Source organism: Zea mays, chromosome 3 (assembly GCF_902167145.1).
Source record: "Zea mays cultivar B73 chromosome 3, Zm-B73-REFERENCE-NAM-5.0, whole genome shotgun sequence".
NCBI lineage: Eukaryota > Viridiplantae > Streptophyta > Magnoliopsida > Poales > Poaceae > Zea > Zea mays.
In genome coordinates this window covers 188,748,477-188,765,007 of record NC_050098.1, presented here as the reverse complement: position 1 = coordinate 188,765,007, position 16,531 = coordinate 188,748,477, and the positions used below count along the sequence as shown (strand labels likewise).

At 46.9% G+C, this 16,531-nt stretch overlaps 2 protein-coding genes and 1 pseudogene across 2 annotated transcripts; 1 reads left to right on the top strand and 2 right to left on the bottom strand.

The window, feature by feature from the left end:
* Positions 1-3,201: 3,201 nt before the first annotated feature.
* Positions 3,202-5,692, top strand: LOC100282094 (L-ascorbate oxidase). The gene is made up of 5 exons (NM_001155007.2): positions 3,202-3,397; positions 3,567-3,718; positions 3,861-4,105; positions 4,190-4,318; positions 4,413-5,692. The coding sequence occupies exons 1-5, from the start codon at positions 3,293-3,295 to the stop codon at positions 5,498-5,500; spliced, it is 1,719 nt and encodes a 572-aa protein (NP_001148479.2). The 5' UTR covers positions 3,202-3,292; the 3' UTR covers positions 5,501-5,692.
* A 5,565-nt stretch (positions 5,693-11,257) lies between these two features.
* Positions 11,258-12,332, bottom strand: LOC100282720 (prenylated Rab receptor 2). Its single transcript, NM_001155627.1, has one exon. It carries the CDS (start codon positions 12,258-12,260, stop codon positions 11,598-11,600), a length of 663 nt encoding a protein of 220 aa, NP_001149099.1. The 5' UTR covers positions 12,261-12,332; the 3' UTR covers positions 11,258-11,597.
* Positions 12,333-13,132: 800 nt separating this feature from the next.
* On the bottom strand, positions 13,133-13,761 carry LOC103652421 (uncharacterized; annotated as a pseudogene).
* Between the last annotated feature and the right edge of the window lie 2,770 nt (positions 13,762-16,531).

Below are 16,531 nucleotides of genomic sequence, written 5' to 3'. Positions count from 1 at the left end.
TAGTCAAACTAGATTAGTATTGCTAGATAGATTGCTTATTTTTAGTTAGGTTAGATTAGTATTGTTAGTTATACCAATGAAATCATCTAGGACTCTAGTGGTTTTAGTGATTAATAGCGAGATAAAATTATTATGGTTAACATGTGTTTTGTAGAGATAATTAACGTAAGGTCATAATGATGGTAATTGTTTAGGAAATCGTTGGTTTTCATGTCCCTAAGTATATGGTATTCATTTTGATTTTCAAATGATGGACGATAGGGTTAAGGATGAACTAGTTCTAAGTGTCAATTGAAGTTGAGGGACACTTAGAGTATTTTAGGACTTTAACTTTTTCTTTCAACATACTATACAAGAGGATATTAACTAGTAGCTTGAACTAGGTAAGACCCAAATAAGTTTGGATCAAGACACATTTACATTTTTTCGAAAGTTGGATATGTTACAAGGGTTTTTGAGTTGTTCTTGTGTGATCTTGTACTCATGCTCTTGACTTTGCTTCTCGTGTGTGTGTTGATGCATTGTGCTTTTGTGTGTATATTCTTTCTCCCTCCCTACTATAAGTGTTGATTGAGATCATTGTATAAGGATGTGAGAGACTCCAAATCTATGTAGATTCCTCACAAACGGGATTGTAATATAAGGAAAAACTGTGGTACTGAAGTTTGATCTTTGGATCACTTAAGAGGGGTTGAGTGTAACCCTCATCCATTAGGAAGCCACAACATGGAGTAGGCAAACATATTACGCTTGACCGAACCACAGTATAAAAATCATCGTGTCACTTGTGTCATTGACTTTTTTGCTATTTTTCTATCTTCATAGTTTCTTTATTCTCACTTGTGATATTGATCTAAGTCTAATTTATACCTTGACAGAGCAATCAAGTGAAAGGAACCGCTCTCTCTTTCTATCCTCTCAAACTTGGTTTAATTTGCACTAACTCTAACTTTTAGACCAAGTTTATGTGTTTTAAGTCATATTTTTTTACCTTTAACTAAACACATATATAATGCTAACACTTACGATATATTATTAGGATTATAAGATGAATCGTCGAATGCATTTTTCTTATAATAAAAGTGTCTAAAAATATTTGGTAAAATCATTTATAAACCTAGTTAAATTAAGAAAGTTTGACCAGCATGTTCACTTATTGTAAGAGCTAGGTAGGAGTACCGCGTAGCTGCACTGCAGGCCGGCAGCATACTTTAAGCGAAAGGTGCCATCTGCATTCCGGACTTCCGAAGTCCACAGTAGGTATCCCTAAAGTGCGTTTGCCTTTGCAGGAAACGAAAGCATGAGCGGATCCAACCTTGACCAAATGAAAAGTCGCATGCATGCGCCCTGGACATGGTCGTGGCACCACTGCAACCTCCAAACCAGCTCTTTGCGGCAGAAAAGAAAAATCGAAGCGCATGGGTCGTAGAGCTCAGGGCAATCACCAAATGGCAGGCAACTCCAGAGACGAAAATGATCGAGCGGACGGATGCCCAACCCACCTGAACGCAAATTTCTGATCAGAGCGATAGGAACTTGGCGTAGGGATGATGGGATCGTGGTGGTTGGTCCCTGCCGATGTGTTGTTCCCACCTGCCGTTCCTAACCGGCGGCTCACTGCACTGGACAGGCCTTCTGAAAGGCCCGGCCGGATTCGCCAGGTTGCCAGCCTACCGTACCGCCACGCCGAAACGCGCGCAGACCTCTGCACTCCGCACAGCTGGGGTCCGAAGAGCGATGCTTTTTTCTCATGTTGTTCAGAGTTTCAGCGTTCGCCTCCAATTGTCAACTTGCTGGGGCACAAAAGCTAGCACCATCTCTGCTCTGACGTTTGATTTTCTTGTAAATAAATTCAGTCCAAGCGCATTTCAGAGCCGATCTCAACTTTCAAAGAAACTGCCTTCCTCTGATTTGTTTTTTTATGGATGGATGGTACATGCAAACGGTTCGTTTTCATGACTACTGATCGATCTGTTGCAAGCATGAAGCATAACTCTAGCTTAATTCCAGGCTTCACCATTTCACAGTTCTCCGAGAATTAAAAGGTTTCGCTGTTTTCTAAAACAAAAAGAGAGAGAAAATAAAAATGAAAGCCGGAAACGTGGCACCTAGAATTGGACTGAGCGATCGGATCCGGTGCCATCATCGTCTGTGTCAAAAGATTGTTTCCGAAGATTTGTTGGAACAAATATTTGACACTCGCTGCATTATAGGTTACCAAATCCACCTCCTCCCTCGCATCAAAAAGTCAGTACAAAATGACTTCAACGCATTAGCTAGGTTTATTATTATGCTTGCCAACGATTCGTCATAGGCAGGGGAAGGGGAAAAAAGAGCTAGCACGCGGTACGTACGTACGTACGTCTAAAACGTCATGGATTTGACGCTCTAATCATTGGGTTCGGAAGCCCGAGTTCCTTTGCCCGCAAGTTTCAGCAAGCCGCAGAAATATGTTACGCCGTATGTAGGCAGCATATGATAGCGGCAGAATAACTAACTAATCGACCGGCCAGAGGAAGCGAAGGAGACGATGGGCAGATGGGCAACAAACACTCCGGCCCTCGTGACCTCTCTTCTCTACTACGGCCTGAAAGCCAAGATGCGTAGCAGGATGCGCAAGTGCAAATTAATCCCTATCCCAGCGTTAGACTTAGAACGCCGCGCGCAGTGAGTAGACCATATACACACATGGTTGCAATGCAAATAATGCTGGTGCTTTCGCTGTTTTACACAGACCGCCGAAATGCTCTTGTGGTTGTCAGAAAGAGATCTGAAACTCGACGCAAAATATAATGAAAATAACCGAACGACGTGACAGCGTACGTAAGCAGAGTGTAAAAACCCAGGCGTTGTTGTCTGGTTGCAGAGAAGCGTGTAGGGGAGGGAACTGCCCCGTTCTGTGAAAATCGCGGCTCCAAAGTGGGCAGGCCAGTGGGTGCACCAAACCACCTGCACAGTTTGAATGATCCGATACCACGCGCTGCGCGATGACATGATCGATCGGTCAGCTCGGAGCCGCACGCAGCAGTCACTCGCACGAACCGCAGCAGCCTCCAGCTGGTAATATTTCCCCCATGCTGGAATTCAAAAGGCTCCAAACCTAATCGACCAACCACACCCCCCCCGCCCGCGGCGGGAACGGCACGAGGCAAAGCCAACGCTAGCTATATATTCCGTGCGCGCCCCGTGGCGAAGCCTCTCATCGCAAACTCGGAAACCTTGAGAGGAAAGCCACCAGCAGCAAGCGAAGACCACCAGCAGCAGCGCAGCGGCGACGTGTTTCGCTCTCGCCATGGCGTCGTCGTCCTCGTCCCGGCTGCTGCTCCTCCTCCTCCCGTGCCTCGCGCTCACGCTGCTCGGCGCGGCAGACGCCGAAGTGCACCACCACGAGTTCGTTGTACGTGCGGCGCACGCGGCGTGAATAATACGTACATGCATGGTAGACGTGTTTTTTTCCAGCGCGCGGCTGGAAATAACGATTCTTTTTCTTTGCCTGATCGGTCGGTGTGTGCTGTGCTGTGTTTGTTTGCTCTGGGGGTTTGCGCATGGTGCTGCTCATCGTCAAGATCCAAGAGACGCCGGTGAAGAGGCTGTGCAAGACGCACAACATCATCACGGTGAACGGGCAGTACCCGGGGCCGACGCTGGAGGTCAGGGAGGGTGACACGCTCGTCATCAACGTCGTCAACCGGGCGCAGTACAACGCCACCATCCACTGGTACGTACGTCGTTGAAGCTCGTTTTTCTCAACCGTGAGTGACATGACATGACATGACATCGATCGTCTGGTCTGTCTATACTCTCTCCCGTTCATGGCCGGCTGTCTCGATCAATGCGCGCTGCATGCATGGCGTGTGCAGGCACGGCATCCGCCAGATAAGGACTGGGTGGGCGGACGGGCCGGAGTTCGTGACGCAGTGCCCCATCAGGCCCGGCGGCAGCTACAAGTACCGGTTCACCATCCAGGGGCAGGAGGGCACGCTGTGGTGGCACGCGCACAGCTCCTGGCTCAGGGCCACCGTCTACGGCGCGCTCATCATCCGCCCCAGGGAGAACAAGACCTACCCATTCGCCAAGCCCTCGCGAGAAGTCCCCGTCATCCTCGGTCTGCACCCTGCTCATCCTGGCCCGTTAATTTGTTGTTTCATTCACGTCTCTAATAATCTAACGGACGGTGATCGATGGGCAGGTGAGTGGTGGGATGCGAACCCGATCGACGTCATCCGGGAGGCGCAGAGGACCGGCGGCGGTCCCAACGTCTCCGACGCGTTCACCATCAACGGCCAGCCCGGCGACCTGTACAAATGCTCCAACAAAGGTAGCTAGCTCATCTCGCATACGATGCCGCCCATGCAAAATAAACCTGAACGAAACAGAGCATGCTCACGATCGCCCGTCGGCATGCACTGCAGAGACTACGGCCATCCCGGTGAAGGCCGGCGAGACGGCGCTGCTGCGGTTCATCAACGCCGCGCTCAACCACGAGCTGTTCGTCACCATCGCGCAGCACAAGATGACGGTCGTCGCCACCGACGCGTCCTACACCAAGCCCTTCACCACCTCGGTGCTCATGCTCGCGCCGGGCCAGACCACCGACGTCCTCGTCACCATGGACCAGCCGCCCACCCGCTACTACGTCGCCGCGCGCGCCTACGTCTCCGGCCAGAACGTGGCCTTCGACAACACCACCACCACGGCCGTCCTCGAGTACGACTGCGGCTGCGCCTCCGACTTCGGCCCCAAGATACAGCCGGCGTTCCCGGCGGCGCTACCGGCCTTCAACGACACGTCCGCCGCCACCGCCTTCGCCGCCGGGATCAGGAGCCCCGACCGGGTCAAGGTCCACGAGAACGTCGACGAGTACCTCTTCTTCACCGTCGGCCTCGGCCTCTTCAACTGCAAGCCGGGCCAGCTCTGCGCCGGGCCCAACAACAACACCCGCTTCGCGGCCAGCATGAACAACGTCTCCTTCGTCTTCCCGCAGACCGACTCCCTCCTCCACGCGCACTACTACAAGATCCCCGGCGTCTTCACCACCGACTTCCCGGCATACCCGCCCGTGCAGTTCGACTACACGGGGCAGAACGTCAGCCAGGCCCTGTGGCAGCCGGTCCCCGCCACCAAGCTGTACCCGCTCAGGTTCGGCTCCGTGGTGCAGCTCGTCCTGCAGGACACCAGCATCGTCACGCCCGAGAACCACCCCATCCACATCCACGGCTACGATTTCTTCATCCTCGCCGAGGGCTTCGGCAACTTCGACCCCAAGAAGGACGTCGAGAAGTTCAACTACGTCGACCCGCCCCAGAGGAACACCGTGGCGGTGCCTGTCAACGGTTGGGCGGTCATCCAGTTCGTCGCCGACAACCCTGGTGTGTGGCTCATGCATTGCCATCTGGACGTGCACATCACCTGGGGCCTGGCAATGGCTTTCCTAGTGGAGGACGGCTATGGCGAACTGCAGTCGCTGGAGCCGCCCCCAGTTGATCTTCCCATGTGCTAGTGGAGGACGGATATTTGTGTTGAGGAAGAAAGCCTGGTCACGTTGTATGTTAATTGTTACTCTTTTTTGGTGGAGGGGGGCGTGTTCGTGATCTTAAATTCTTAGGGGACTTAATTTTCCAGCTTGTTGGTTTGAAGTTTCTTCTGTAAATCTATGTAATTTTCAATGACATTCAGCATATTATTTGAGAATAAATTATTTCTTTGTACAAACAATTAACGAAACTACCAATCTCAGATGTGCAACATCATATTTGAACACTAAGAAAAATTCAGCTTTGATACCTCAGGGAAACATTATCGTGTTCCTAACCCTTTACTATTTGGGAATGGACCCCTCCCTTGTTTGAAAGAGACGATTTTCCTTATTAGAAAATCCGCATGGAGGCTTATTTAGAGGCCATAGATGGCGGAGTGTTTATTCTCTTCCAAAACCGAAGGATCTCGTCAACCTAGTTGGTGATGAGATACATTATAGAAGTGGAATGCAAATGCAAAAACAACCTTTTGAAGGCCTCTGTAAAGAGGTGTTTAATCATGTGTGGAACCACAAGGACACCCATGCACTATGGTTAGACATTTGTGCACTCCATGAGGGAACAAAAGAGTAAGAATGAGGAACACTATCACCTTGTTATGAAAAAAATAAACTTCTTTGATATTCTTTCTCATGAAAGTGCTAATGGCATATTTTCTTGCTTGAACGTACTTGTAGTTGTAGAGGAAATCAATGATCTTGACTCAATCAATTGTCGTAATTGACGCTAAGATGAAAATTCTAAGTGTTCTCCCAGTTGAGAAGTATGGGCACATTATCACCATGCTCCATCAAGTTGATCTCTTCACCACCACACCAACTCAAATATTAGGGGAGATAAATGCTCATGAGATGTCTATGCACATCACTTAACAAGATGTCTCTTCTTCCAATAATAATAAAGTCAAATTTCAAGGCCAATCATGAGAAGAATGCCAAAGACAAAATCAAGGAAATTTTTTATAGCACAAGTGAAGAAGATGATGTGAAGATAGCTTTCATGGTGAGGAAGAGAACAAAGATGCTCAAAAAGTTCAACAAGGAGACCATCACGTTTGACTTAAAGAAAAAGAATTTTCTCACAAGTAGCAAGAGAAAGCCCACCTCCAAAATGAATTGCTACAATTATGATAAATTTGGTCATCTAGATCATCAATGTCCTAAACCTAAAAAGAACAAGTACAAGGACAAGAAAGATGGTTGAAGTGATTACGATAAAAATAATGACAATTCATATAAGAAGGATGACAAGAAGAAGAAACTACAATAAGAAGATAAAAGGATCAAGATGCCCAAGAGGGGGGCGAATTAAGCTTGTTCAAAGGTATGATGACATCACAATGTCGTTGTAGCTGGTGCCAAAGATCACTAAATTGTCTATGCACACTTTGAGTGCAATCAAGCCCCAATAAGGGTTTTGGTGTTGATGACTACCGAATAGAGAACTATTGAGATTTATCGAGATGACAAGCAGAAAATCAAAAAGAAAGGATGTTATACAAGTTGAAGGACCCCCAATCACCAATGGAGGCTTTACCGACTCAATGGTTATAAATCCATTTATATTTTGTATCTTGAGTTTAGGAAAAGTCGTACTATCAAGAGGGACTCAAGAACAGTTAGTCAACTGTTGAACCATATGCTCAAAATCTAAGATTGACATCTCTATATCCAGCCAATCTGCCACCAAAATTTAGATCCTATCTTCTAACTTGGCTAGGATAACAGTGTCGCCCTTTAAGAGCCGCAGTGCCACCCATAACATAACCATTATAACCCTGAATATTGTAAGTTCTGCTAGGGATATAAATATATAACCATTGGATCCCATAACATAACCATTGGAACCCATAAAATATCCATTTACATTATTGCAAGTTCATATCGTTGTTTTAGGGTTTGCGACTGATCTACTCATTCACTAGAGATATATCTGTTTTAGCTCTCGATCTGTGACATATATACCTGCATAAAAGCTAAAAATTTACCTCATCTATGTTCTGCTAGGTATCTTTTGAATTTGGTTTGAAACTCTCTACATAGATCAACAGTGTCGCCCTCTCATCTGATGGAATTTCGAGTTAAATTTTTATAGGCCTATTCATCCCCTCTAGGTCCCCATCGTATTCCAGAAGATCCTACACATATCAACCACTAGTTGTGCACTACCATTTCGCCTCACGTAGATGGTATGATTTAACAGATTCCTGATGAAGCCGAGAAACACTAGTGTGTCATCCAGTTTTGTGTTCCATGCACGTGGTGCTGGATGGAACCCGTGAATCACCTTGCGCATCTTGAGCACCTTATGTTCCTTTTGACGACGACAAAGCCTGCTTGATGCTCTGCGTACACCTCTTTCTAGAGTTCATCATTCAGAAATGTCGACTTGACATCCATGTGATGCATCTCCCACCTTCATATGTTTATGTTATAATGGCGTAGCAGGCACACCGAGTCTAGCCTCGCCACGGAGCCATTAGTTCATCGTAGTCGATGTTATCCCCTGTTCATATCCCTTCACCCTAAGACATGCCTTATGATTGGCTAAAGCCCCATGTTCATCTCTCTTCACCTTGAAGACCTATTCCATCCCAATCATCAGGCAAACTAAGCGGAAGGTTTGTCAGCGACCAAGTCTGGTTATCCTCAGTGGATTCCATCTCCACAGTCACCTTCCTCCATCTTAAACTGCGTTCAACTTTAGCAAGAGTGTTAAGTTCATCGGAGCTCACCACCACTAGCTGCTCAACAACTAGGACCCTTGGCACAAAACCAAATAGACATATTTTGAATGTACGAAAACTAATAATTAGCTGCTAAAATTAGATGGAGATATCCAAACAATCAAACTAATAGTTTAGCTATCAGCTACTTTTAGTTGGAGACATCCAAACACCATGAGCTAATAGTTCAGCTAACTATTAGCTACATCCTCAACTACTCATTAGTTATTAGTTGGTTCAACTAAGCTAAAATTAGACAACTACTATCTCTGTTCACAAATATATGATACCGTTGTCTTTTTAGAAAACATTGATCTCTCATTTATTCAAAATATTTATTCAAAAATGTAAAACTTTATGCCACACTCAAACTATCTTGAGTGATAAAACAAATCACAACAAAATAAATGATAACTCACGTTTTTTAATAAGATGAGTTGTCAAAGTTTTTCTTAAAAAGTCAACGACGTTATATATTTGAGAACGGTGGGAGTATTTATTAGTTAGATAATTCTAATAGTAACTGTTTAGTCAGCTAACTACTAGCTCTAGTCATTCAAACGAGGACTTAGTGATGTCGGTCCGAGGATGTTGTCGATCCTCCAGTACCGTAGTGGGTCATCCTTATCGTAGTGTCTAGGTGGTCATCATTCTCCCTTGGCAGTGAGGCAAACTCCATTGCCTCTACCCTAGGTGCTCCACCCAACAAGCCGACATTGCTCCTCCAGTGTGTGGCGAACTGGCGATGGTGGCAATGTTTGTTCATCCTTAGACATTGTAGCTCAAGGTGCTTCCCCGGTGCAGGGTTTGCCTTCTCGCTGCGAAATCAACGAAATTCGATTTTTTTTTTGTTTTCGGTACTAAGCGGGAAACATATTTCGCTCTGGTTTCATACAGATTTCGATTCAAAATACAAAAATACAAAAGTCAAATTTTAGTCAATGAAACGAAATTCGTATCAAGCCAAACGAAATTGTGAATCCTGCCACGGTGTCATCGACCACCAAAAGAGCCTAGGCCATGGTGGAGTATCGCTATGCTTAAGTAAGATATTACATGAAACTAAAATCAGGCTCTTCAATCAGGTTGATACATGCACAATCACGTTATGATCATGCTCCTAATTTGCTACTGCTTAACTAGCTACTTCCAAAAATGAAGTGTCAATCTATCGCACAAGGATTACAATCACCAATCTATACATAGTATATATCTAAGTGCATACCTAAATCTTTATATCTAGAAAAGCCAAAACATCTTATAATTTATAATGGAGGGAGTATAATTACTCGCATGTAAGTCACTTAGGCCGTCTGCAGCAGTATACCCAAAGTTTATCCAAAAACATTGTTTTATACTGTTCTACACTATAGACTGTACTGTTCGCAGAGTGAAGTTTGAATATGAGTATGTGAAATGTGGATGGGTAAGCTGCTGGAGATAGCCTTACTAACATGCAAAGTCTCAATTGCAAATTCAACTTCTGTACGGGTTTAGTAGTGTCGATCCCCAAAATGAAAGCGACCTTCAGACATCAGAATCAAGTAGCTCAACCACCAAATTTCTTTACCTACGAATTAGCTATCACCACTGATATAATCAGATCATGCAGTCTTCAGATGATTACTGCCAACCCACATATTCCTTGAAAATGCAAGAAACAAGACCAAATACTCCAATGGTTGGTAAAATCCTACCTCCTAAGGGCTTGTTTGGATAATCTTGGATTGGAGTGGATTGAGGTGGTATAAGGTGTATTGAAGTGTAATATTACCTAATTTCCCTTTCAATCCCTAAAATACACTTCAATCCACTTCAATCCCTCTTTATCCAAACAAGGCCTAAACAAGAGAGAACAATGACATATTTAAAAAGGATCAGCAACACTATACATAGGCTAGGACTTGGTATACTCCTGCATGATCAGTACTTACATAAGCAATGCCTGTGTGAAATCTAAACTCAACTCTCATTTGATATCTTCTATTATAGCCAGGTCAACCACCACTCTGGGATCCTAGTATCCTACTACAGTTGATCTGACATCAATATAAAATTGTGCAGTATAATATAAGCAATCTTAAACAACATCCAAAGTACAATAAGTGTCAGTGTATCATGAATTATAGTCATGGGCCATTCAAACAGACAAGACATTGAAACTACCTTCCTGCTAGGTTGGTCCCTCCCTTTTTTCTAATTACTGAAACCACCTTCATAGATCGACTCGCGATGAACTGATGATTGGGCTGCCTGTACTGATGTAACATTAATACAGTATATCTATGCAGGAATCGGCACTCAACAAGAATGACATTGTTGGCCTGAACGATACTTCAGAACAATTTCAGCACCATATGACAGAAAATTTTAGAACAGACCCCCTACTTTTAACCGCAAGCAATAATTTCAACCAAAAAAAATCAATGCTAAATGTTGTTGGGAGATTGAAACAATTTTACTATGATGAACATGATAACTGCAGCCGAGCGAAATTTTGCAATGCTTTTTTCCATAGTAAAACACAATTAGCACTCTCTAAGTTTAGGGCACTAATTCAATAGCTTTGAGAGGATTACAGACAGCGTCACTCAACACTTTATGCCAACTTAAGCTTTAGCTGGTTGACTACCTTTGCCACAATTTTGGTTCACCGACTTTTTTGGCCCCATGGGCACCTTCATGTCCTGTAATTTCTGTACACTCAGGCACAGTTGTAGGGTGAAAAGGCTAATATAAGGATGCAATCTACCTGAGATCCTAACTAATGTACAACTTCATCATTTTAGAACGTACTGTACTAGTTATGTTCTCTCCAAAAAAAAAGAACTTATATAATCTTATAAACCTAGCATTGTCATATGATTTACCACAGTATAATATTGCTCAGAACATCAAACCCACAAATATTGCATACAACATTAAAAACTGATCACAGCCCCTAAGCATCCAGAGTTGACAATGGATTTTGTACACGAGGACCAAAATTTCTAATGAGGCAAAAATAACCAGAGATCCATAAAATTTGTCATGATGTAGAGTTGTACACATGAATGATGAATGTAAAGATCACACCGATACATGTTGGCATTTGACAATGCTTAATGGTCATTGTCACCAGATCTGGTGAAGTGCAAGAGAAGTACAGCAATTGCAGATCCTTGCGTAATTCCACACAAAGTAGAACAGAAAAATCGGATCCACTTATACAATGCTACTCGCAGGTGAGGTACCACATGAGCAAGGAGCTGGTTTATACAGCTTCTGGATCAGATCTCTATTTGACTTCAACTGAATTCGCCGAGCACAAGAATTTCCTACCGGTCCTTGATGCATCAAACCCCAGATCCGGGCGACGCAAGGAAGGAGATCAGCCTGCTGGTGGTGTTTCCACTGGACGCAGCGCTCGGATCATCAAGGAAGAGGTCCTCTGGAATGCGGCAGGCGCCGTGCGCTGCGACAATGGCGCCCCCGACAAGCAGCCCGGAGATGATGAGCGAAGCCACGGAGGTGAGGAAGAAGGCGAGCACAGAAGCGACGGTAAGGCCAAGCAGCGTCTCGCGGTCGGTGAAGGTGCGGCCGAAGAGCACGACGAGCTGGTCGGGGGCGCGGAAGACGTAGAGGAAGCACCAGGCGCCGAGGATGCTGAGGAGGACGAGGAGGGAGAAAGGGTGCGCCAGGAGCGAGGCCGCGAGGGAGAAGGCGACGACGGCGGCGTAGTTGACGCGGAAGTAGCCGAGGTTGCGGCGCAGGCGCGAGGTGGCCTCGGAGAGGGAGTCGGGGCGGGAGAAAGCCGATCGGTCCAGCAGCTCCGTCCATGGGCGCCGGTCCGCGAGCGAGCGCCGCGCCGTCTCGGCCAGCCGGCTCACGAAGAGGCGGAAGGCCGGCGTGGCGAGCGCCGCGTCGGAGAGGCCCGTGGCGGAGGACGGCGCGGAGCCGCCGCCGGCAGCCGTGCTGGTCACGGGGAGCAAAGGCGCAGGTGTCGCAGCGGAGGCCATGGTTGGTGTTGGTGCCTGAGCCTGACTGCCTGTTTTGCGGAATCTGAACTGGGACTGGGTCGACCTCTTCCACGACGAGTACGAACCCGAGCCCCGAGGTGCGCTTTCCTTCGTTTTTATGCTTCCGCAGATTGGTGCTTCTATGCCCGTCACCACTCACCATCATCACTAATACAGTGGGTACACGGCTAACACGGGGCCCATATGTCTCGTGCTTACAACATGCCTTTCCCACGAACGCACGATAACTCCTTCGGGTGTGCCTTCAGAACTAGGGATGAAAGTGGTAATCCGAACTGTTAGAACAAATTTAATATTTTAAAATAGATATGTATAAAATTTGATGTTAATCTTTTCTTATGTTATCAAGCACATTAGTACAAATATGAATAAAATATTATATAAGTTGTTTTATGTATTATTTGTTCTCTACAACACAAAAAGTTGAAAAATTTACCGAATTTGTTTCCGAATCCATACCGAAGTTTATATCTATTATTTGAGAAAATGTAGGATGAATTTGAGGTTTACCTTTTATGAATCTTAACAAGTTGGATATTAAAAATAAGAATACAAATTTGTATTGTATATTCTATATCCTATTTATTCACAATCAAAGAAAAAACTGATTACCGAATAAATATCGTTTCCGACCGTTTTCATCCCTATTCAGAACTGCAAAATAATCCGTGGGTCTAGACCTAACTTTTCACTGGGCCTCATTGGGCTGTAGGCCTTACTTGGCATTGAGATGGGAGACAGTACAACCATCGGTCTGGTAAGGCTGACCGATATATCTTTTCTCTACTAACTATTAAGTCATTAGTGTAGACTACCCTTGTGCCCCCGCCTCCCCCACGCTTCCTCTGCCCCTACCGCACAGTCCGCTTCCTCCGTCCCTTCCATGCAGTCCAACGAAACCCCGCACCAGTCGCCTCCGCGGAGAGGCAAGGGTACAGCTCGACCAGCTCATCGAACCCTCTTGGGTCGTTGCGCGCATTGGTCTTCTTCTCTATCCTCTCCCTGCGTTTGTCCTCCCAGATGAGCTTGGAGAGCCTGTAGATGGTGACGTCGTTGTCCTTCGCCGGGATCGTGCCGCGTTTGAGGCGGATAACGGCGTTGTCGTACCAGTTGCGGTGCGCGCACAACCGCCTGGTGATCTGCGCGGCGCTGAGGCGGCCCCACACCGCGGCGGCGAGGTCGTCTGCTAGGGGAAGTCGCTCGTGCTTTTGCCAGTGCGACGCGACGGTCTCGAGGATCGCGATCTCGTCGGAGGCCGGCCACGAGCGCACGGGTGGGCGGGGTTTCTTGAAAATGATGGACTCGGACTCTAAAGAGCCGTCCGAGAGCAGCGAGGAGGCGGCGGAGTCATCAGATTCAGGAGGAAAGTCGAAGGATGTCAAAGGTGATGGCGAGGGATCAAGATGTTCGTCGAAGCCGATGGGGGTGCTGCCGTCCGAGGACGCAGACGACTAGACGAGGGGTGCTCCTCCGATGTCATCGGCGGCGGCGAGGGTTTACGAAGCAATGGTTTGAGTATTTTGTTTCGTTTGGGCTTGAACGGTAGACAAGGCTAGGCTGGGCAGCTGCTTCAGCCAAACGAGGATAGAGCCAAAGAGGTGGTTGAGCTGAGTTCCAGCCTTCTAGGCACGCAAGCAGAAGCAGGTCGCCAAAGCTAGCAGGGATTGCGTCGTTGAAGCAATTAGACTGCGAGGCCAAGCGTCGTGAGTTTGCCTAGCTGCGTGGGGACAAAAATCAAGAGAAGGTAGGGCGAGCATGGATGGCTTGGTGCATCTGCGATGGCATTGGGGAATCGGCAGCGGGTGGAAAGATGCATTCATGCATTGCATGGGGAGCGCCGCTCAAATGTGTCTGCGCCGTGGCTCGACCGCTCGGGATGAATTCGGAGGGAAGAGGCGAACACGAGACTCGAGGGGCTGGAATACTGGAGCAGTCAACTGAACTCTAGAATGTTCGTGAGCTCTCGAGTCGTCGCTGTCAGAGTTCACACGAAGAGGTGGGAATTGTTTTCTGCCGTAGAAACGCAATCGTGCGACCGAGGAAAAAGAGGTGACGTGGATAGGCCAAAGAACCTGGAAGTGTTTCATTGCTCCTCCTGAAAGGTTTCCAATTTCTTTTTGAGAGAGATGATGATCAATATAATAGGAGGTGGAATGATATGCTTACAAATGGAAGCAATAATGATTGTTGCTACCCAGATCATAGTTTACATATTAGTTGAACGACAACGTTCACGTCAAATGATGTCAATCGAATCAATGATTTGCAGATGGTAATGTGTATGTACTATGCTATTCTACACCATTAAAGCTATTTTTATATTGTACTATGCTATTCTACACCATTAAAGCTATTTTTATATTGTACTATGTTATTCTACACCATTAAAGTTACTTTTATATTTGTTATCTTTTTTGTGCTAGTTGGAGACTAATTTAATCGCGATGGTTTCTCTATAATATTCAATTTATCTTAGGACAAACAAATGCCATGTTATCCGTTCACTTGCCTCCAAAGATATGCTTATCTGTTTGATACTTTGATAAAAAAATTAGTTGTTATTTGTTGTGGAAGTTTAACAAATATGTGCCTTGAAAACTGTAAGAGATTTATAATTTTTTGATTGACATGTTAAGCCAGCTTCCTACTAGACGATATTTAATTACTAATCTTGTATGCATCACTTTTGTAAAATAGTACATTTGCCTGATAAGTCATTCAATTTTACAGGCATACTCCACTTATATCCAAGAACATGAGAACTTAAACATCCTACTCTGCTATTTTTGCAAATATATCGTCAGCACATGTAGGAGTTCCTCATGATATAAACACCCATCCATATATATATATATATATATATATATATATATATATATATATATATATATATATATATAGTATTTAGAGCCTTGGGCTCTATTTAACTACAGGAAGCCCCGACCAGGTGTGCAGACCGCACCGGACCCTTTTTGGCTTATTGTACCTACCTGTGCTTACGCTAAATTATAATACGAGTTATTCTGATGTGTGTATCAATTTATGCAAATATAGTCTGCGCATATTACGTGAATCGAGCCCACGATCCTGCCCACGCGCTCACAATTATCCAGTCCCACGCCGTCACTATAAAAACACCCCCACGCCGCCAGGGATTAGGTTTTAGCGGCGGCGGCGGTTCCCTCGGGCGTGCGAGCAGGCGCCCGTGAGCAGGAGAGCCCCGGCCGCCGCGGCGCTCTCCAGCCGCCGGATTGGCGGACGTGGAGGGGGCGCGAGGAGGAGGAGCCTCAGCGTCCGCGGCGGTACAGCTTCAGGAGGCACCGGTCGGGCGCGGCGGAGTGGGCGGTGGTGGTGCTGTTCATGGTGCTGGCGGTCATGGTGCTGTTGGGCGCCGTGGCCGTCCTTGTGGTGGTGCTGCTGCTGCAGCCCCGCGCGCCGTACGTGGCGGTGCGGGCGGCGAGCCTGTACGCACTGGTGTACGGGCAGACGGGGGCGCTGGACGACGTGCAGGTCACGGTCCGGGTGGGGCCCGCAACGGCAACGCGCACTCGGCGGCCTACTTCTCACGCCTCGAGTGCCGCCTCGCGTTCGCCAGCGCGACGATGGCGGTGCTTCGCGCCTACCCGTTCCGCGTGCCCGCCAGGGGCGTCCTCCGATCCCGCTGGCGTACGTGGCGCGCGCGCAGGGCGCCCCGATGGGCGACGCCGGCAGTGTCGCCATGGAGGTCGCGCTCCGTGACGGCGTGGTGCCGTTCCGGGTGGAGGGGGAGGCCCGGACGCGATGGAAGGTCGCGGGGATCGTCAGCGTCGACCAGTGGACGCGCCTGGCGTGCCAGCTCCGCTTCTTCTGGCCCAACGACACCGTGCTCCCCTTCAGATGCAGCTCCAAGTCCAAGTTCTTGTTCTTCCGACCGCCGTGCCCTCTGTATTGTCTAGTGGCTACTCTTCTGACCTCAGTTCCATGGCCGGGCGTGAGCGTGACGGATCAAGATTCAGGAACAGCAAATGGCTTCATCGTTTTCTTTCTTGTCTTGGGTTCGTTCAGTTATTAATTCACCCTCATGTCGCATGTATAGGTCGGCAAAAAAAAAGATTTTGTCTTGGGTTCTTTCTTATTGCATTTTACGCTTCCACTAAAAAGCAAGTGCCACATTCGTCGTTTTAAAACAGATCATTGATTTACGCTAAAATTCATATCCATTTACGCTGTTTCGGATCACGTCTTACGCTTAAATCCACCTGACCTAGAAC

Bases quoted from the DNA above. Each gene is read 5' to 3' on its own strand.
- LOC100282720 (NM_001155627.1), bottom strand. From the start codon at position 12,260: ATGGCCTCCGCTGCGACACCTGCGCCTTTGCTCCCCGTGACCAGCACG.
- LOC100282094 (NM_001155007.2), top strand. From the start codon at position 3,293: ATGGCGTCGTCGTCCTCGTCCCGGCTGCTGCTCCTCCTCCTCCCGTGC. The intron at 3,398-3,566 runs GTACGTGCGGCG...CTCATCGTCAAG, and splicing joins TGCACCACCACGAGTTCGTT to ATCCAAGAGACGCCGGTGAA. The intron at 4,319-4,412 runs GTAGCTAGCTCA...CATGCACTGCAG, and splicing joins GTACAAATGCTCCAACAAAG to AGACTACGGCCATCCCGGTG.